Source organism: Paroedura picta, chromosome 6 (genome assembly GCF_049243985.1).
Source record: "Paroedura picta isolate Pp20150507F chromosome 6, Ppicta_v3.0, whole genome shotgun sequence".
NCBI classification, from domain to species: Eukaryota; Metazoa; Chordata; class Lepidosauria; order Squamata; family Gekkonidae; genus Paroedura; species Paroedura picta.
In genome coordinates, this window is record NC_135374.1 from 53528152 (window position 1) to 53550524 (window position 22373).

The 22373-nt window shown below is 41.4% G+C and overlaps 1 protein-coding gene across 8 annotated transcripts in view; it reads left to right on the forward strand.

The window, feature by feature from the left end:
- The window catches only part of NCAM2 (neural cell adhesion molecule 2), a 305171-nt gene that overhangs the window by 136862 nt on the left and 145936 nt on the right, over positions 1-22373 (forward strand). For all 8 annotated transcript variants that reach the window (XM_077342446.1, XM_077342443.1, XM_077342444.1 and 5 more), the window contains exons 6-8: positions 3430-3547; positions 8799-8959; positions 15898-16043. In XM_077342446.1, the coding sequence (XP_077198561.1) occupies positions 3430-3547; positions 8799-8959; positions 15898-16043 (425 nt within the window). The remainder of the gene's footprint in view (positions 1-3429; positions 3548-8798; positions 8960-15897; positions 16044-22373) is intronic.

Here is a 22373-nt window from a genome sequence, read left to right on the forward strand (position 1 = left end):
CTGCGGCCTCCTCGAAGGCTGGACTCATTGTACGATTTTGAAGTCCCATCTCCAAAACTCGAGGAATATTTCCAACCCAGGAGTAGCCAACCTCCAGGTGGGGCCTGGAGAGCTCCTGGAATTACAGCTCATCTTCATAGTATAAAGATCATCCCCCCAGGCAGAAAGGGCTACTTTGGTCAGGGTTGTGGTAGAGAAGAAACATTTAAAGCCTCCCACACAGGTTGTTGTTGAATTGAAAGACTTGAGGCCTACTGCACAGGGTTGTTCTGCAGATGAAACAGGAGACAAGTGAACCTCCGCAACAGCATCCAGTTCATCTGCAGAATAATGCTGTGCAATGGCCTCAAATCTGCAGAGAATTGCAAAGAAGAAATATACATTGCTTGGTTGTGTCTAACCCCCCAGAGCAGTATTTTAAGTGAAAAGGGGCTTTTCTGTGGCCTCCCTGTCAGCTGTTTGGCAGAAGGAGAAATCCCCCCCAAATGAATGCTCCCCCATGCCCTGAGGCTCCCCTGCGTTGCTCTGAGAAATGTCTCAGTTAGGGGCTGTTAAAGGCTCCTTTGCAGCAGTCCTGAGGGGAGGGGGTGGGAGCGCACTCACCAGCCTCCTGCCAGCTCTATCAGTGTTCTGAGGCAATTTACAGTTGATGCAAAACCCAAACCAAAAAAGGAACACAACCCAACCTTAACAGGTAGGAACTCAAAAGTTGAGCTGTACAATAAAATAATGTAAAACAGAATAAAAACTTCATAAAAACTATACAGAACTAACAGCACATAAGACCAAATGCATGTTGACCCTACTGGGTCTTCCTCAGTGGTCAGAACTGTGATAATACACTCTATATAACATATCTATATTAAACTCTTTATAAAGTGTAGCTGAGTGGTTGGATGGGATCTGTAAATTATGGCTTCAACCAATATATGTAAATGTTATCCTTTATGGAGACCACCTCCTATGATATGTGCCTAGTATCACCACTCTTCACTATTATTTAATTCTGTGCTGAGAGTATATCTCATGTATGTCAGAAACATAGCTTTTCTTAGCCCACCCCCCTTAGCCTTACTGTTTTATTTATATAAAAAGTATTTGTAAAAAATAATGGATATTCTAAATAAGTGGAGAGAATTTTAAAATTTTAAAATTAAAAAAGTAGTAAATGATGATTCTAAGTACGTGTTATAAAAATATGCAAAAATATGCAAAAATAAAATAAAAGGGGGGAGGAGTTGAGAGTCAACCTGGCATCTTTGGTTTTGTTTCCTGCTGTAGGTTTTGTTTTCCTGTAGAAAAAGAAAGAAGAAACATTATGAACATTACAACAGAATCTTTTTGTTGCATTTTTTTCTAGAGGGTATTGAAAAATGTGCTTAGGTAAATAATAACAAAAAAATCTTGACTTTCCATTGAGCAGTTCTTTGGTGAATCAGTCAATTTATGTGTTGTGCTATCTTTATAGTTTAATGTGTTATACCACAGCCAAGGCACTGAACATTTTAATTATACATTCTTCATCAAGAAAAAAAAGAAAGAAATGTGGCCAGTTATATAGACTGTGGAGAGGATTATCAACAGTATAAAGAAAACGGGCTGTAATACTTAGTAAACTTTATCTGGTTCAATTAATATTTCCACTCTATTTTGCAAAAGCTGTTCTATCATTAGTTTTTATACAGTTCACAGAAATCTTTTGTTAGATATCTGTAATGTAAAAGCTGAAAATACAGAAATTCTCCCTTTTCCTGGCATGTTATATCCCAAATCTATGCATTTTCAAGATGTCTCCTCTTACTACTACAATCAGGCACTGCTGGCAGTCTGCTTATCTCTTGTGTTGAAGCTGTATTCTAGTAAAATGTAAAAAACAGAACCAAAAATGCTTTAAAAAAAAAGACTGGTGGAGAAAGAAAAAAAAATAACAAAAATTGAGGTGATAGATTCAAGCAGGGAGCCCTGTTGGCCTGAAGCAGCAGGAAAATTTTTGAGTCCAGTAGCATAGCGATCCCCAACCTGTGGGCCGTGGACCACATGTGGTCCTTCGACTAATTGGAGGTGGGCCCCAAAGGACGCCTTCTCCCCCACCCCCGGCCTTTTACTTCATCCCCCCAGCCCCTTACAACACACTTCATTGTTGTGGCATGTCTTATCTTATTTTGAAGGGATGTTTAAACATTACCATAGCAATCAGAGAGCGCTAGGGCAGTGGTTGAGAGTAGAGGAGTAAACTACCCCGCCCAGCGGGCATCAGTAAAAGGCGTTGAGTGGTTCCCGGTGAGTGGTCCCCGGCGTTGAGTGGTCCCCGGTGATAAAAAGGTTGGGGACCACTGAGTAGCACATTTAAAACCAATTAAGTTTTATTCAAGTGATGAGCTTTCATGTACATGCACAGTTTTCAGAATCTGAAGAAGTGTGTTTACACATGAAAGCTCATCCCTTGAATAACACTTTCTTGGTCTTAAAAGTGCCACTGGACTCAAAAGTTGAGGAGGTTGAATTTGAGGGCAGAAGCCACTTTATCAAATGTTCCTCCCTCTATGTAGAATGTCTAATGATAGGCTATAACTGAGGAAACTGTATAGCTGTCCTGATATGTTGAAACTTTTAATATCTTCTATTTATCATTTTGTGACTTGTATTAATAAGATTTATGTTTGTGGATGAGTGCTGTATGCCACCTTAAACTGCAAGGGAGGGTGGCATATAAATTAAATAAAGGTAAAGGTAAAGGTATCCCCTGTGCCAGCACCGGGTCATGTCTGACCTTTGGGGTAACGCCCTCTAGCGTTTTCATGGCAGACTCAATACAGGGTGGTTTGCCAGTGCCTCCCCCAGTCATTACCATTTACCCCCCAGCAAGCTGGGCACTTATTTTACCGACCTCAGAAGGATGGAAGGCTGAGTCAACCTTGAGCCGGCTTTTGGGATTGAACTCCCAGCGTCATGGGCAGAGCTTTCAGATTGCATGACTGCTGCCTTACCACTCTGCGCAACAAGAGGCCCATATAAATTAAATACATAATAATTATTATTATCTCCATGCACTTCCTGGAATCAGAACTTGAGCTAGATAAATCACCCCTCCCCCCCAATGGTTCACCTGTCAGTTGGGTCTCCCCCCATAGGGAGGAGGTAAAGATAGAAAAATAAATACTCCTACTCTGCTGTGTTACATCCAACAGCAAGATAAATCTGGAGCCTTTAAAAAGTGTGCCCTTTAAGTCTTCATTTCCTCAGAAGTCTTATCAGAGAACATTTAAAGAAAAATATTTGAATTAAAATTTCCCTTCATCTCAGCCTTGTGCTATAACATTGTGATACGTTTCAACTAATATTTCTAAAGATGAATTATTTTAGAATATCTGAAAAAGTTGTTTTAAATTATCTGAGTTCATATATATCTATATTTCACATTTTGCCCAGTTCCTCCAGCTATTACATTGCTCCAGAAGTCATTCAATGCTACAGCAGATCGAGGAGAAGCAGTTACTTTATTTTGTAGAGCCAGTGGCTCACCTGAACCTGAAATCAGTTGGTATCGGTAAGTTCAATTATCCGTAGCTGTGGAATTTAACATCTGAGAAATGTAAATATTTTGGAATACATGTGGGGATCTGCAAGAAACTTGCAAGAAAGTTACATTCCATTCCTCACCTTTACTTCCCTCCCTCTCTCATCAGACAGTCTTCTACCACATTTTCTCTCCTCTCCCCCTTTTATTTCTCCCTCCTCACTTCTCTGACAATCTTTCACCTCCCCTTTTCTGACAATATCCACCTTCTCTTTCTCCGTTCCTCTTCTCTGATGATATAAACATCACAATATATATATCTGTACTGTGTAACTCTCCATTCATATTTCAGAACGTAAATGCTTAGTGGCATAATCCTGTGTGGAGTTACTCCAGTCTGAAAATTTAAAATTTGTACATGCATACTAGATAGTTGGTTCATAGGATTGCACTTAGTGTGTTCCTCACTGGTTTCCTTTTTGCATTTCTTTCCACCTAGCCCTAAAAAAGCTACATGGTTTCCTCTTGCTGATCATGTACTGGAATGTTATGTGCTTCATGAAAAATACAAAATCTGATAGTATTTTTATGAATTACACAGTGACTCCAAAAGCCATAGACAAAATTTTAGTTTACACAAGACAATTTTTGAAGTCATCAGTTTCATTTATTTTCAAGGGAATGTTTTGATTAGGTTTTCTTTTGTTATAATATGCATGACTCCTCCAGTTCTTCAGAAATCTAATACTTTAAACTAATTTTAGCATTGCAAGTATAAAAGTTCAAATATTTACAACCCTCCCAATTGAGACCTTTTCTATGCTTGGTTGTTTCTTTTATTATATTTCTTGAATAGATACAATGAACCTGTGACCTTGATCAGACCTTCCAAATACTAATTAGAACAGGACCAGTTATATTCCCACAGGGGACAGGAAATAAAAATATTGGTAATTTTGCTATGGTCAGCAACCAATGCTGCCAGTTATTTGATTTGACTTCTCTATCTACCTTTCATATGCACCTCTCAGTTAACTGCAGCTTTAAAAAAGAGAAATCTCACTAGTTATTTCTGAGGTATACTTATTTTAATATTTATATTTATTAACCACCACTCCTGGACCCTGCTGGCTCATGGCAATTTACAATAAAATTTAAAACCCACATTAAATATGTAACCATAAAACCTTTCTAGAGGCAAAAACCCCACAAAAATTGTGGACCTCTCTCCTCCCACCCATCCACACCCTATAGTAACAGCTACCACCACACCCAAACCCAGCGGGGGGCATCTTCTGGTGACCGGTCTATGGGAGGAACCCAATCTTCCTAGCCTGGACTCAACCGAATGTCTGGTGGAAGAGCTCCATCTTACAGGCCATGCAGAACTGTGATAGCTCCATCAGGTCCCTCAGCTCTTCTTCTCATTCTACCAGTTTGGGTCCAGGAAAAGGCCCAGGTCGAGACCAGGTGTGCCTCCCAAAGACCAGGAGCAATCAATTGATTCAAACCTGCAGAGCGAAGAGCCCTGTGGGGGCACAAGGATATTAGTGGGGCCCAGACCACAGGTGGCCTTAATGGTAATAACAAAACCTTAAACCTGACCCAGAAGCTAAGCAGCAACCAGTGCAGTTGCTTCAGCATAGGCTGGTTGTGGGTCCTCAGGATGACCTCATAAGGACCCTAGTAGTCACATTTGAACTACTTGCAATACCCAGGTCAGAGATAAGGGTAGGCCCGCATAGAGTAAGTTACAGAAGTCTAATCTGGAAGTGATCATTTTGGCCAAGTGTTCTGGAGACAGGTAATAGCCTCACCTGGTGAAGGTAGTAAAATACCAATTGGGCTACTCTCCTGATCTGAACCTTCATAGAGTAAGTTACAGAAGTCTAATCTGGAAGTGATCATTTTGGCCAAGTGTTCTGGAGACAGGTAATAGCCTCACCTGGTGAAGGTAGTAAAATACCAATTGGGCTACTCTCCTGATCTGAACCTTCATAGAAAGGGAGACATCAAAGATCACCCCCACATTCCTACCAGTAGGCGTGGCCATAAACTGCACCCCATCCAGGGAGGGAAGATGCACTTCCTGATCCTACTCCCTTCTACCCAGCCATAGGACCTCCATCTTGGAGGAGTTGAGTTTCAGGTGACTCTGCCTGAACCATCCAGACACCACTTCCAAACAACTGGCAAATGTCCATCAGGAGATACAACTAGCAATGATACATGACAATGATAAAGACTATTTGATTGAAATCTGGACAATCCAGTATCAATTAGGGTTACCAGCATTAGGTTAAAAATTCCTGAAGATTTGTAAAAGGAGCAGGGGAGCATGGGGCTTCATAGGGGATAGAACGCAGCAGCAACGTGATGCTATATGCTCTACAAAACAGCCATTTTTCTAGAGTAACTGATCCATGTAATCTAGAAAATATTTGTAATCCCATGAGATCTCCAGGACCCACCTGTTAGATGGCAACCGTAGTACAAGTAATTCTGATTTCTCTATACAATACACTCAGTCCCAAAGTATACTTTTTTTGTATACTATAAATAAATTCTGGATGCTTATTATGTTGCATAGTATCCTGATAAATTATTGAAAAAACAACATGGTCAATCTCAGGAAACCTATTTTCTCAAATAGTCTTCATAGTTATATAGCATTTGGAGTACAGTATAGTTCATCTATCAACACCTTAATTTCACAAATGAAATAAATATTTCCAATCCTTTGTTTTAGAAGGAACCATTCTACATGAATTTTTGTAGTAGAAAATCTAGTTCCTGTGGCACAATCCAAATGACAAACTCCCTTTCATGGATATATAGTGTCACTCTCACAATCTTGCATTCAATTTACTGATCAGATGCATTGTACATTTCATAAAACAGGCTGAACTGGACTCTTCAATGGAAATGACTACTGGTGTATGTGTATGTATGTGTGTGTATATATATATGTATATATATATATGTATATATATATATGTATATATATATATATATATATATATATATATATATATATATATATATATATATATATATATATATATATATATATATATACACACATACATACATACATACATACATACATACATACATACATATATATTGTTAGTTTGCCAGTGCCTTCCCCAGTCATTACCGTTTACCCCCCAGCAAGCTGGGTACTCATTTTACCGACCTCGGCAGGATGGAAGGCTGAGTCAACCTTGAGCCGGCTGCAGGGATTGAACTCCCAGCCTCATGGGCAAAGCTTTCAGATGGCTGCCTTACCACTCTGCGCCACAAGAGGCTCATACATATATATATATATTTTGAGGAAGTTTCCCCCCCCAAAAAATATAGTGTTTTTTGCTCATACTGTGAAATTATTCATATGTCAAAGAATTCTCAGCTGTGAGTGTTCATATCCTTGAAACCAGTTATAAGCAAAATCGTCTATTGCCTCAGGAATATTTTTCCCCCCACCCTTTTGTACAGACTGTATATTCTGTGTTATTTTAAGTATAAATTTGGGGCCATTTCGCACGGCTTCAAAGTAGCAGAATGGTTGCTATTTGGAAACGCTACTAATTTGCCATAACCCACGACGTCGTAGACAATCTGCAACAATCCTGAAACCAATCAGCAAAAAGCGCTTCGTTGTGGCGCTTTCAGGGGAATCCAGAAAAGTGGATTCACCCTCCGGATAGCGATACACTCCTGCAACCAATCTGCAACAGTAGCGCTAAAGACCTGTGCGTTACCATTGTTGCTGGTTCTTCAAAGTCCCTCCCCCTGGCTCTCTCCTCCAAACTTCCGGCGAAGCGATCGCCATTTTTTTTTCTCCGAGCGAGCGGGGATAAACGCACCGGCGAGCCTCTTTCTGTTTAGAGGCTTCCCTGGCTTCAGTCCTTCACCTTTAGTCACTAAGCACAAACCACTGAAAAGCCCGTTTGCTGAAATAAAGTCCCTTTATTTTTTACAAATAAATTCAGCCGAAAATCGGGCCCGTGAGAGGGGGGGGGATTTTTTTTTATCACTCGAGGCAGCGTGCAAACGATCATACAATCAAACGACAGCTCACATTAGGCAGCTGGATGGGTCTCTCCATAGCAACCAATCTACCTAGATTCGTTGCTATGGGTCGCTTTTTTTTTTTTAAACCTTTCTTAAAGGGAAAGGGGCTGTTTGGGAGCATGCTAACGGCTGCCCATTGGCTGCTTGACGGCCAGGGGCGGGACGAGCTTGGCAATAGCGCTTCCTTTCTAGCGATTTCTGCCGAGACCGGAAGCCTGTGGGAAACGCTAAAAAACCCAACTGATTCCACTACAAAGGCAGGTATGCATAACGACGAATTCCACTATTTTAAATGGCGATTTTTCATTCCGCAAACAATTTGCAACAAAGATCCCTGTGCGAAAAGGCCCTTGGTTTTGTACAGATGAAAAAGACAGAGCTTACATAAGAGTGAAACAGGTTGTGTCAAATGTACTTTTTACTTCCCCAAAATATTGTTCAATAGAGAGGACAAATTCCATATGGAAACTATACTGTATAAACATTATTATTATTATTATTTTATTATTATTTTTAGATTTATTTCCCGCCTCTCCCGACAGGCTCGAGGCGGGTCACAACAACTAACCCCATTAAAATTCCCATTAAAACATCAATCTACTAACATGACGGTTAAAATCCCATCCCTCCCCCAATTAAATGATATAATCATTTAAAACATATAAAGTTTCTGTTCCCTTGGATCAGATTCTGCAGAATCTCATTTTGTGCTGCATCCCTGAACTTTGTCAGCTAGTATGTGGAAGAGAGTATTGTGGAAATATGATTTTATTTTAAAATGTTTCCTTGTATAAAGTACACCTTTGATGCATATTGTGGTAGTCATGAATCATGGATGGAAGAAATATTGCTGTAGTAGTTCAATGTTACCAGGAAACTATATCTGATCTCTCAACATTGGATCAGCACATCCAGTGGACAGGTCAGGTTGCATAGTAATTGCACAGTTTTAAAAACTGATCTATTGAACTAACTTACTGAATTAGTCATCAAGTGATTCTTATCCTGATTATAGAATGCACCCTATGCAAAACAAAGAACTGTCCTGCAACAATTTAATGATAATTGCATTGTTTAGAATGAACTACAACTATCACATATTTCTGTAGATGTATCATTAAAAATGGAAGAGTCCAGGTCAGGAATATAATTGTTCAGGTTCTAAGAAATGTTTTGTGATATACAAATCTGTTTTATTATTTAGAAAAGGAAAACTTACTGAAGAAAATGAAAAATATATATTGAGAGGAAGCAGCACAGAACTAACTATCAGAGATATCAAGAACACTGATGCCGGTCCTTATAACTGTGAAGCAAAGAATAAAGCAGGAAAAGTGATGAATCAAACATTTCTTCAAGTTTTTGGTAAGTCTTCTTCTTGACACATGATGATGGTCTTAATGTGTATATTATTTGTTGCTACTGACTTTCAGTTAATTTGAGAAACTCCTGGAGTTTTATTCTTCTTGGATAATTGGGATGGGCATTCATATGCCCCCCCTTCAAGGATCGCTGCCTTGTTGTGGCAAGGGGGCTTGCGTAGTTCAGTGAAGCTATGAGCTATGCCGTGCAGGGTCACCCAAGACGGACAGGTCATAGCTGAGAGCTCTGACAAAAGGTGATCCACTGGAGAAGGAAATGGCAAACCACTCCAGTATCTTTGCCATGAAAACTCTATGGACAGTTCCAATAGGCATAACGATATGACGCTGGAAGATGAGCCCCTCAGGTCGGAAGGTGTCCAATATGCTACTGGGGATGAGCAGACGGCTAGTACGAGTAGCGCCAGAATGAATGAAGCGGCTGGGCCAAAGCCGAAAGGACGCTCAGTTGTGGAAGTAACTGGTGGCGAAAAGACAGTCCGATGCTGTAAAGATTTTTATTCCATAGGAACCTGGAACGTCAGATCCATGAATCAAGGCAAGCTGGACGTGGTTAAACAAGAAATGAGAAGACTGAACATCGACATTTTAGGAATCAGTGAACTAAAATGGACAGGAATGGGTGAATTTAATTCAGATGACCATCAGGTATACTACTGTGGACAAGAATCTCGCAGAAGAAATGGAGTAGCCTTCATAATCAATAAGAGAGTAGGAAAAGCAGTCTTGGGATACAATCCCCAAAATGACAGAATGATCTCAGTTCGAATCCAAGGCAAACCATTCAACATCACAGTGATCCAGGTCTACGCCCCAACCACTGCTGCTGAAGAGGATGAAGTTGATCAGTTCTATGAAGCCCTACAACACCTTCTAGAAGCAACGCCCAAAAATGATGTGCGTATCATCATGGGGGATTGGAATGCTAAAGTAGGAAGCCAAAAGATAACCGGAATAACAGGCAAGTTTGGCCTTGGAGTACAAAATGAAGCAGGGCACAGGCTGGTAGAATTTTGTCAAGAGAATACAATGGTCATAGCAAACACTCTTTTCCAGCAACCCAAGAGACGACTCTATACATGGACATCACCAGACGGTCAACACAGAAATCAGATTGACTATGTGCTCTGCAGCCAAAGATGGAAAAGTTCTATCCAGTCAATAAAAACAAGACCAGGAGCTGATTGTGGTTCAGATCATGAGCTTCTTGTTGCAAAATTTAGGCTTAAATTGAAGAAAGTAGGGAAAAGCACTAGGCCACTCAGGTATGAACTAAATCATATCCCCGACGAATACACAGTGGAGGTGACAAATAGATTTAAGGAATTAGATCTGATAGACAGAGTGCCTGAAGAACTATGGACGGAGGTTCGCAACATTGTACAAGAGGTAGCAACTAAAACCATCCCAAAGAAAAAGAAATGCAAGAAATCAAAATGGCTGTCTGAGGAAGCTTTACAAATAGCTAAGGAGAGAAGGGAAGTGAAAGGCAAGGGAGAAAGAGAAAGATACACCCAATTGAATGCAGAATTCCAGAGAAAAGCTAGAAGAGATAAGAATGCCTTCTTAAATGAACAGTGCAAACAAATAGAAGAAAACAATAGAATGGGGAGGACCAGAGATCTTTTCAAGAAAATTGGAGATATGAAGAGAACGTTTCATGCAAAGATGGGTATGATAAGGGACCAAAATGGTAGGGACCTCACAGAAGCAGAAGAGATCAAACAAAGGTGGCAAAATTATACAGAAGAACTATACAAGAGCGAGCTTAACATCCCTGATGACCACAATGGGGTAGTTACTGACCTGGAGCCAGACATCCTGGAATGTGAAGTCAAATGGGCCTTAGGAAGTCTGAGCAACAATAAAGCTAGTGGTAGTGACAGCATTCCAGTTGAACTATTCAAAATCTTAAAGGACGATGCAGTAAAAGTGCTACACTCAATATGCCAGCAAATTTGGAAAACTCAACAATGGCCACAGGATTGGAAAAGGTCAGTTTACATTCCAATCCCAAAGAAGGGCAATGCCAAAGAATGTTCAAACTACCGCACCATCGCACTAATTTCTCATGCTAGCAAAGTTATGCTCAAAATCCTACAAGCTAGGCTCCAGCAATATGTGGACCGAGAACTTCCAGAAGTACAGGCAGGATTTCGAAGAGGCAGAGGAACTAGAGATCAAATTGCCAACATACGCTGGATCATGGAGAAAGCTAGGGAGTACCAGAAGAACATCTACTTCTGCTTCATTGACTATGCTAAAGCCTTTGATTGTGTGGAGCACAACAAATTGTGGCAAGTGCTTAAAGAGATGGGAATACCAGAGCATCTTATTTGTCTCTTGAGAAATTTATATGCAGGTCAAGAAGCAACAGTGAGAACTGAACATGGAATCACTGACTGGTTCAAAATTGAGAAAGGAGTTCGGCAAGGCTGTATACTGTCGCCTTGCCTATTTAACTTGTATGCAGAGCACATCATGAGAAATGCGGGATTAGAGGAGTCACAAATTGGGATCAAGATTGCAGGGAGAAATATCAACAACCTCAGATATGCAGATGATACCACTCTAATGGCAGAAAGTGAAGAGGAACTAAAGAGCCTGTTGATGCGGGTGAAGGAGGAGAGTGCCAAAGTTGGCTTGAAACTCAACATCAAGAAAACAAAGATCATGGCATCCGGCCCTCTCAATTCCTGGCAAATAGAAGGGGAAGAAATGGAGATAGTGACAGATTTTATTTTCCTGGGCTCCAAGATCACTGCAGATGGGGACTGCAGCAAAGAAATTAAAAGACGCTTGCTCCTGGGGAGGAAAGCTATGGCAAATCTAGACAGCATCCTAAAAAGCAGAGACATCACCCTGCCAACAAAAGTGCGTTTAGTCAAGGCTATGGTCTTCCCAGTTGCAATGTATGGCTGCGAAAGTTGGACCATAAGGAAGACCGAGCGTCAAAGAATTGAGGCTTTTGAACTCTGGTGCTGGAGAAGACTCTTGCGAGTCCCTTGGACTGCAAGGCGAACAAACCAGTCAGTCCTAGAGGAGATCAGCCCTGACTGCTCTTTAGAAGGCCAGATCCTGAAGATGAAACTCAAATATTTTGGCCACCTCATGAGAAGGAAGGACTCCCTGGAGAAGAGCCTAATGCTGGGAGAGATCGAGGGCAAAAGAAGAAGGGGACGACAGAGAATGAGGTGGATGGATGGAGTCACTGAAGCAGTAGGTGCAAACTTAAATGGACTCCGGGGAATGGTAGAGGACAGGAAGGCCTGGAGGATCATTGTCCATGGGGTCGCGATGGGTCGGACACGACTTCGCACATAACAACAACAATTCATATGCCTGTCTTTTTTTGCCTAAACTAAAATTAATGGTAAACTTGAGTTCTGAGTACAATGTCTGAGGGATTTCAAAGAATCTAACTTATTTTTTTTTCCAATAAGGCAAGATTAGCTGATATTTGAAAGGGAAAACCCATTAATTTACCAAGTACTTCCAGCATGACAGTTTTTGTCACAGCAATATGGGAGCTTTTCGCATGTATATGAAATGACTTACAAATAGTACATTTCTTCCTGGCTTTATGAGCCAGGTGAGATCTAGGGAGAGTGAGGGCACATGCCAATTTAGATTCCAACCTGTTTACTAATCAGGGAGCTGTTTAATCAACAGTCTGTTCAGGTTTCATAACCTGTTTCTGCCATTTGGTTCCAATAGGCTAGTAGCAGCAAAGCATCTGAAGCTGACTCCAACAAGGTGATACAATTAAAAGCACACACCACATTTTTTAATTAACAAGAGATAAATGAGATATGTCTACATTTTCTACAGTAGAAGAATATTAAGCTTAACAAAGGGGGTGTGGAAGATAGCTCATGCTTATGGATATACTGCATTTTTGTGATTTGGTTAATGGCCACAAGCCTATATGAACTAGGAGGTTTTGAGCTGTTTGGTTTAAATGGCTAAGGGCTGAATCCCAGAACGCCCCCTTTAAACAGCTGAGATCAAGAGCACTGCCCAAGAAAACTCCTTTAAATAGCTGTGTTGTGGGAGCAGGCTCACCTGTTTAGAGCTCAAAGCAGCTGATTCACATGAGCGGGCTGCCTCTTCAGCTCAGCTCTTAATCAAAATACCTGAGTGGCCAGGGGCAGCCTGCTTCCATCACTTAGCTGTTTTGACAGCTTTCATGTCCAGTGAACCTATGAACTCCCTTAATATTTGTGGAGGTTCATATCTGGTCTCAGTTCACAAATTTCAGTTCATGAAGTATGAACCATCCAAAATTTGTCACAAACTATGCTTGTGCCCATGAGCCTCTTGTGGCGCAGAGTGGTAAGGCAGCTGCCTGAAAGCTTTGCCCATGAGGTTGGGAGTTCAATCCCAGCAGCCGGCTCAAGGTTGACTCAGCCTTCCATCCTTCCGAGGTCGGTAAAATGAGTACCCAGCTTGCTGGGGGGTAAACGGTAATGACTGGGGAAGGCACTGGCAAACCACCCCGTATTGAGTCTGCCATGAAAACGCTAGAGGGCGTCACCCCAAGGGTCAGACATGACTCGGTGCTTGCACAGGGGATACCTTTACCTTTTTTTATGCTTGTGCCCATCCCTATTTATGCCAGCCAGAGTTACATGGCAAATTCTTATAGCATAATGACACTTTTTTCTGAGATGTTGTAAGCTTCAATACATGAAGTAACATTTCAATATTTAATCATACGAATAAACTCTAAAGACTGTTATTGTTATTGGCATGTCATCCGAATTCTCCATTCCAAACTGAGGGTTTTCATGATAAGATTCCAGAATGGGATCACTCAGACCACAACTACTGATTGATGATACCTAGGCTTATTTATTTATTTTCTATGGCTTCAATATATCACAGTCTTGTATTGTTGACTAAAAAACTGGATGGGGAAAGGATGTTCATTTGAATAAGTATGAACCCTGCAATACAAAGATCTTCCTATATCTCCTGTCTATCAAAGTGTGGGGCTTTTTCAGTAATTTCATATTGGACGATGATAAGAAAGTAATAAGTATATTGCTTTTAATTCTGTGACATTAGTTTTAACAAGATTTTAAAACAACAGAACTGATTCTCCTAACATATTATGATGAACAAAAATGTAGATTCCCTTTTCATTAAACCTTTTGTCCCCCAGAAAAAGAAAAAATAGACAGACATGGCTTATCCATTTGGTGCCTCTTAATAATTGTGAAACAGCCTTGGGGGACGAACAGTCCGGCTACTCCAGCACCAATCAGGGTGCAGCCAGCTACACCCTGATTGGCCCTGCTCCTACAGCTCATGCCCTCCCTGTCTGAGTTGGAATAGGGCCAATCAGGGTGCAGCCAGCAGCACCCTGATTGGCCCTGCCCCCATAGCTCCCACCCTCTCTCACCAAGCCCTCACTCCTTGCCTTACAGACGTGCCTGGCTGTTAGAGCCAGGCACATCTGTAACTCCGCCGCTTCTAAAGCACACCCGGGTCCTCTGTGAGTGTGCTTGCCAGGCCCCTGGAAAGTCATCCGGCCATGGGGGAGGAGAGAGAGTACTTCCTGGGGGCCTGGCAAGCACACCCAGGGCCTCGCAGAGACTCCGGGTGTCCTTGCCAGGCCCCTGGGAAGCGCTTCCTCTCCCCCCTCAACCCCCCGTGCCCTCAGCACTTCCTGGTGGCCTGGAAAGCTACCAGGAAGCTGACAGGGAGGACCTTTTCAAAGCCCATTCTTATGAACGGGCTTTGAAGCTAGTAATAATATAATAGGCAAAATCAGTATGACAGTCCTATGGCTCACATTTATTAGCGATGGCCTTTCTTGTGCACTGTAAATATGGGCTTGCATCCAACAATTTGCAAATACAAACATAGATTTCATGCTGTTTTGCTTGTTCAAAGTCTTGAGCAACACCTACAACTTCCATCACTGTACATTATAGTGCCCAGAAATTGGTTACACAAGTTCTTTCAAGCAGAAATACAGGCGAGGATATACAGTGCTTTAAAAAGAGGTGACGGTACTCATATTTAACGGTGTACCAGTTTACTCCATTTTCTCCTCAGGACCTGGGAGAGCCCCCATCAAACATTACTGTACTCCATACCAGTGAGTACTATACGCACATATAAGAACTTAGGGTAAAATAAGTAGTACAAGCAGTTGCCTTGCTCTTTACCTTGCATTTCCATTTGCACAAGGACTCTTCATGTGAGCAGAAATTTTACACTGGATCCAACCAAGGTTTCTTTAAGCTCCTTGTAATGTCCATCAAATATTCAAGTGCTGGCACTAGAGCACTATCCATAGCGGCAAACCATTTAAAATGTTAACCCTGATTCCCAACGAAAACACCATGAAAGAAAACAACCACATAAAATGTGTTCAAGGTTGGATGCTTTATACCCTCAACTGATATTTAGGAATGGTCCATTTATGGACACTTGGGTGCATGAACACTGGTTCTGAATATATCTAGTTGCCCGATGTATGCTCATGTTATTTTGTAAATTATTTGCCATCTCAAAAATTCAATATAGTCTAATGACAACTCCTTATTTCTACTGTAAAGCTTAAAGCATTGCTGCAAATACGTATGAAAACCTGCTGTATCATGGATCTGCAGAGGCAGAATTTTGTTTTGCACTTAGAACTAAATAAAAATTGATGGGGGCAAGGGTATTCAATTCATAAATCAACCGTACACTATTATGAACATGAACCAGATACAATCATATTTTTGATTTTTTCCAGGGGTGTTTTTACCTTTTCAAAACTCTGAACTTGTCCATAGATTTTAAAAATTTGGCTCCACCACAATAAAGAGTTTACTGAAAACCAAAAATATTCTCCAAAATATTACATAATGTTATTTACCTTTTTAAAGCAAAACTAAGTTATATAATTTATACTTCTAACAGTACAGCCTCAAATAATACAACTCAGAAATGAAACAGCATTCGAAAATGGTCAAGCAACTCTTGTCTGTGAGGCAGAAGGAGAACCTGCCCCGGAAATTACTTGGAAAAGAGCCATTGATGGAATAACATTCTCTGAAGGTGATAAGGTAAATCATTCTTGATTTTTGTAGGAAACAAAATTATATTGAATAAAATCCGAACATATGCCTCTTGCTCATTAAAAACTGAACTGAGAAATGTTTTACTTTGAATTGGAGGTTATATTCTGTTTACAAGATAATTTACTGTAGCATGAAAATCCAGGTGCAGTGAAAAATTAAAAGAGTTGTACTGCCAAATTATAAAAGATAGATAGATAGATGTTTAGATGAAAAAAGTACACTGTTCAAAATTGTTTCTTATTCTGGATCCTTTGGTTGCAATTCAGAAAATGAACTGCAAGGAGGTTTGTTTGTTTTTTTCTTAATGTATATAGAAAGTTTCCAGCAAAAAGTTGTGTTTGTTGGGGGGGGGGAGGTTGAGATACAGTATCTTAGCTTAAAGTACAATTAATTATTATTGTCTTCAGATATGAAAGTATTTGAAATATTGGTTTGTATGGCATTACTAGAGAGTCCAGACTTTCAGTTTAAGAAGGAGCAGGGTAGTAACATATTCAGTTACAATAAAATATTGCAAGGACTGATCAAGTTTTGACTGAAGTCTGGCACAAGAGAAGAGGAAAAAGGGTGGGTAGATTTCCTAGTCACAGGTCTTCGTTCTTTGACTACTGAACCATGTGTGAGTCCAGAAGCACCTTTAAGACCAATACAGTTTTTTTTTCAAGGTATAAGTTTCATGTGCATGCACACTTCTTCAGATACACTTTGTAAGCTTATACCTTGAAAAAACTTTGTTGGTCTTACAAGTACCGCTGAACTCAAACTTTGTTCTGCCGCTTCAGACTAACATTCTATTAACATGGCTACCTACCTGAACCTACCTTCTTTGACTGCTATTAGCTTATATCCCATGGTTCCCAGTCTTTTATTTTGTTCTATGTTCAGCAGATAATGTTTAACATTTTTGTGTTTCCTTTGTATTTTTAATCCATCAATTGTTTATTCATAGTCATTGACGAATAAATACAAAAACAAAAGAAATTTATGCAAAGGATTAAAATCAGGTTAACCCTCTATATTAGAATTTAAAATTTTTAGAGCTTTCAAAACAGTGTATTACAGAATTTCCTAATGTTTGCTTTGTTAAATTTGATTGTATGAATTTTATTGTATTTGATTGCTTGTTTGAGACTATAAGTCACTTTGAGAGCCTACTGTTAAACTACTTCAGTGGAATGTAAACGCAAAAGTCACTCTAGTGATAGTCTGAAATTGTCATAACCCAGACCATTTCTATATTGGTAATTTTCACTCGGTTGGATGTTTTTGTGAAGTATATCCCCCTGGCTTGTGCTTCCAACAGTGTTGTGGTATATCCGTCTTGCTTTTAATCTTTGTTGTTAGGCACCCTAAGCCTTATAGAAAAGGAAATATGTATGTATATATGTATATGTATCTATATTTATATCTATCTTCCTAAGAGGCAGTTGTCCTTTGCTGTACATTTTGTTTTCAGGATCCAGGACCAAGGGACCTTAAGAAATTAAAACAATTATTTGATAGAGAAGGATTAAAAGACTGACGTTTTACCTCCATTTTATCTCTGGGAGGAACTCAAGTGCCATAGGGTTTTCAAGTCCCTCCAGACAAATGGAACAGAGTGGGAAGACTTACCAATAGTTGTAGCAACATAACTTCTGGCTAACACTGGAAGTGACATTGTTGTGTGGTTGGTAACAGAGGGATCATCTGTTATTTGGGCAAAAACTCTATAGTAGATGCCATTTTTCCCAGTGAAGATTTGCCCAAATACCAGGGCATTCCACATCACCAGCAACACAATGACATCACTTCCAGTGCATGCTGGGAGCGATGTCAGCACATGTTACGCATGGCAGGATCCCTGCCTTATGCCTTGGCACACTGTACTCCTTAACCAATAGCGCAGCGCGACAGTCTAGACTTGGGAGCAAGCTAGACACAGGACAGACCAAGTCACTCTGGCAGGGCAATGTCAGAGCAGACTCCATCTTAGGAAACAGGACAAGCCCAGGCTTGTTCTCAGCTACTGGTTTGGAAATCCAGGTGCCTCCATGCCCTACTCTCGACCCCCCCCCCATTGTATTTCTAAGTGAGTGGACTGGCTTCCTCCTGTTTGCCTAAGGGCTCCTAGGAAAATCCTTTGTCTTGCAACATTTTTCACACTTGGCCCCTCTGCCAGGGGATATTTCCTCCCCACACCCTGCCAGCTAGACCTGATGGCTCTCTTCCTCAGAGCCATTAATACCTTTATCCAAATCCATTTACGGCCATCACCCCCCACTTGGCCAGGTATTGTCCTAATCTCTGGGGACCCTGGAAACTTCCAGCACATGCTTACCTGAGCCTTGTCACATAGCCCCCTTCCCAAAATCCTATAAAAACTGTGGCTTCACACAGCCACTCTGAGTGTCTTCCAACCCTGGACCTCCCACGCTGGTTCGTGCTTCTTCCTCTGACCCACCACTCCTCGGACAGGTAACTATCAAGCCTTCCACTCTTCCTCCCCCTTCTCTATATGTCTGCTTGTATGTGTGTTAGCTATTTGTGTGTACTTTTGTTATTTTCCTTTCAATAAAAGCTTATATTAATATTTTACCATTTAAATCTGTGTTTGCCTTGAGTTCCTACAGGTGTAATAACTCTCGTATACAAAGGTAACGATCCGATAACGCTAAGTTACCCCCCTCTCGCAGCATTTGAGCTAATATTCCCCACAAGCTCAAAGATACATGTTTTTAGGACACGTGTCCAAGCAATTTGGGTAACAGATTATGGTGGATCTCGCGGGCAGTTGCCCCAGGCTTACTCGGGAGTAAAGTGGACGCACGGCACTCTCCAGTAACCCGGACGTAAGGGGAAAAGCCCGTTTGAACTCTTGGCATAAGTGTGTGAATGTGCTCTTGGAAGTGTGCTTTCTAAAAGGGTTGGCCTCTCTCTCTCTTTTCTACCCTTTTGCTACAGTTTTGCTCCTGCTGGAGATTAGTTTCCTTTAAGGCTAGGAACACCGAAGCAAGGTTTTCTTAGGCTTAGACGGGCGGGTGGACGAAACGCACCCAACAACTAGGGATTAGCCAAGCGTAGGAAGGCGTTAGGCAAAATTCCTCTTAGCTGTAGGAAGGATCAGGAAAATCCCCCTACTGCTAAAATCTATGCAAGCAGAGTCGCTCTCTGTAGCACCAAACTGCCCTGCAGCTGCAGGAGTTGGAGTTTCGAGTGTCGGGAGTGGCACGAGAACTCAAGCGGGCTTTGCGAAGCTCAGATGATGCAGGTTTTGGTAATTTTCCCCGTGTTCAGGAAAGCCAGGGCGATCCTAACCGAATAAATTAGCTGGTACCCTCAGGTTTTCTTGGTAGTTTTGTCCCTGAATCGAGAGAGCCCCGGCCATCTCGGTATAAAATAAGAAAACTAGCCAAACCCCGTAAGGACGTGCCTTGACGGGAGCCCTTCCCCTTTTTCCCCTTGCCGCTTTGAAGGATATAGAAGCCGCAAGAAAATCCCCCAGTGATCTCTTCCCTAAAAATACCTTCAGGTTTTCGGTGGTTTTCCCGAGGATCAAGTGCGCTCCGGCAACCTTGATTGGAAAAATCATCCATCTGCTTGGTTTTTCGGTAGTTTTTGCCCTGAACTGAGAAGAGCCCCGGCCATTCTCAGCCAAAAACAAACTAGCCACACCCGTAAGAGGTTAAACTCCACGGGATCCTTTTCCCTCTCTCCCCTGCTGTTCAAGAGACGAGCAGCGGCTGCCCCTAAACTCATTCCCTCTGTGCTTGCTTGCCCAGCGACAAGAAGCCAGAAAACCAAGCCCCGTCCCCTTTAAGATCTTGGAAATTAATAGGAAGAAATGGCATCCAGATTCAATTTGACTAGCCTGATTGCCCATAAGGAACCGGCAGACAGATTGACACTCTGGGTGACCAAGAAGGGCGGCCGGAACCCCTGGCGCCCGGGAGCTTTTAAAAGCTCTAACCCCCTGGAAACCCTTACCGAGGCTTTCCAAGAATGGTGTAACACCAGAAAGCTCGGGGGTGGCAATAAGGACTCCTATGCCACTTGGGGTATGTTTGTTGCCCTTCAGGACAGTGTAGCCCAGATTGCTGAGCTGCAACATGCCCTAGAGGAGAAGGATGCCCTAGTGAAGGAGCAGGTAGCTCAGCTGACTGACCGTCTCGAACAACGGGAGGCCCAGTTAGCTGATCTCCTGGAACAGCATGAGGCTCATATCATCCACCTCTCTGAGATGGAGGACATGAGAACTGAGCGCTTGAGTACACGGGTGGAGAAGGCTCATCAGCTTCAGACCATCCAGGAACTAGAAACTCAGCTCCAAGCCACAAGGCAGAGAGCTGAGATAGCAGAGGCTCACATTATCGAGCTAGAAACAGAGCAAGTTAAGATCAAGGGAGCTGCACAGTTCCGAGTGGAGAACAATGTGGCCAAGCATGCTCAAGTAAGCCATGAGGCATGCCATAGAAAAATGCAGCAACTTGAAAAGCAGTTAGAGCTCCAAAGGGCTCTAGTTGCCACAATTCATACAGAGACTCTTCCCCTTCTACCTTCTGAGCCTCTGCCAGAAGAAATAACCCCCAAAATGTTCATAGAACCCCGAGGGGAAAATTCAGCTCCCTTCCATCCAGTTCTAGTTACAGCCCCTGTGGATAGAACTGAGAGGCAGGAAATCCAGAAACTGCTCCCCATTGCAGGCCAGCTTAGAGAATCAGGTTCTCTTGAATTTCCCACTAACCAGGACTCCAAAAATTTAAACATTCAGGCAAACAGTGGTCTCCACTCTCAGTACAGGATCAAGAGGGAGAACCGCTTAAATCAGAATCACCCCAATTCTAATAGGAATAGAGACAATCGCTCCCTGCAGCCACCTAATGGCTGGAGCAAACAAAAGCCAGGAGAAAGGAGTAAGCCACTAAATGGTTTCCCTTCAAATAATTTTCCCCCAAATACTCTCAAACCTAAATACTTCCAGAATAGAAATTCTGCCCATCAGCAGCGCAATAAAAGAATCAGTAACAGGACTTTTCTATGGCGGGAACTTAGAAATACTGGAGCAGACATGTCCCAGTATCATGACCAACCAACATCTGTACTCATGTTTGGTTTTGTAAAGGCCATTAGAAAGAAAAGGAACAGAGACATACTTAGATGTGAGCTACAGAAAACTAGCCCCATAGAAATTTCTTCTCAATCCCCTAAGGACTGGCAGAAGGAAATAGAGAAATTTAAAACTCTTACCCAGAAACAAGATTTAGAAATTAAGGATCTTAATGAGAAAAACAAGGAATTCCAGGGTGAACTTTTTAAAGTAAAAACCCATTTGCAAAATGTCCTGGATTTCCAAAGCCACACAGATAATAAATTGAAAAGAAAATACAGCAGATCCAGTAACCCAGCTTCACCTCTTGTCTTTAAAGAAGAGGAAATATTCTCAGTTCCCCCATCACAGAGTCAGGAAGGAAACCCTGCCTCTGAACCTGTACAGAGTTCCAAAATCCAAGGTGACAACCATTATTTTAACAGGGAAGAATTTGTTGCAAGGCTCTTAGCTTCCCTAAAGTTAACAGATTTCCAATTATTTTCGCAACTTCCACAAATGGTTCCAGTGCCACTGAGTTAATTTAACATGTGTGCTTCCATTTTTACTTTTTAAATTTTCAAATGTTAAATTTGGCTACAATTGGTAGAGCCTCCAGCTATAGTTGCAGTCACACTGAAACAGCCACTATTTTGCAATCTTAAAACAGACTCTCTTTGTCTAACTGCCTTTCTAGGCACTCAGCCCCATGACTCATGCCTTGCTCTCCCCCATCCAGGCAATTAATCCACATAACAAAGGACTGAAAGTATTCTTTCTTCCCAAGGGAAGAAGTTTTGTTTCTTTAAAGACTGACCCCTACCTCAGAGAGAATCTAAGGGGGGGAGAGTACAGTAAAATTGTTCTGTTCTAAAATATGTTTAGTTTTAGTTTTTATTTTAAGACAATTTTGGCTGCTTTTAATATTTGAAATATTTTCTCTTTGAGAAAAAGCATTCCCTCCATAGCTTTTCCCTCTGACATTTTTACTTCCTATTTCAAATTTTAATTGGCAGTTAACATTTTTTTCCTCTTTGCATAAGACAATTTTGTTTAAAAATCTGTTTTTGCAATTTTGTTTTTGTTTTGAATATGTTTAGAAAGCTTCATACAGACCTTTCATTTGGGTACTCAGGCTTCCACTCAGCCTGACTCCTATGAAAAGGCACTCTGTGTATGTACAGAGGAACAGTCTTTCCTCCTTAAGAACACACACTATTGTGTAATGGGACTCTTCATGTTCTCCTCAT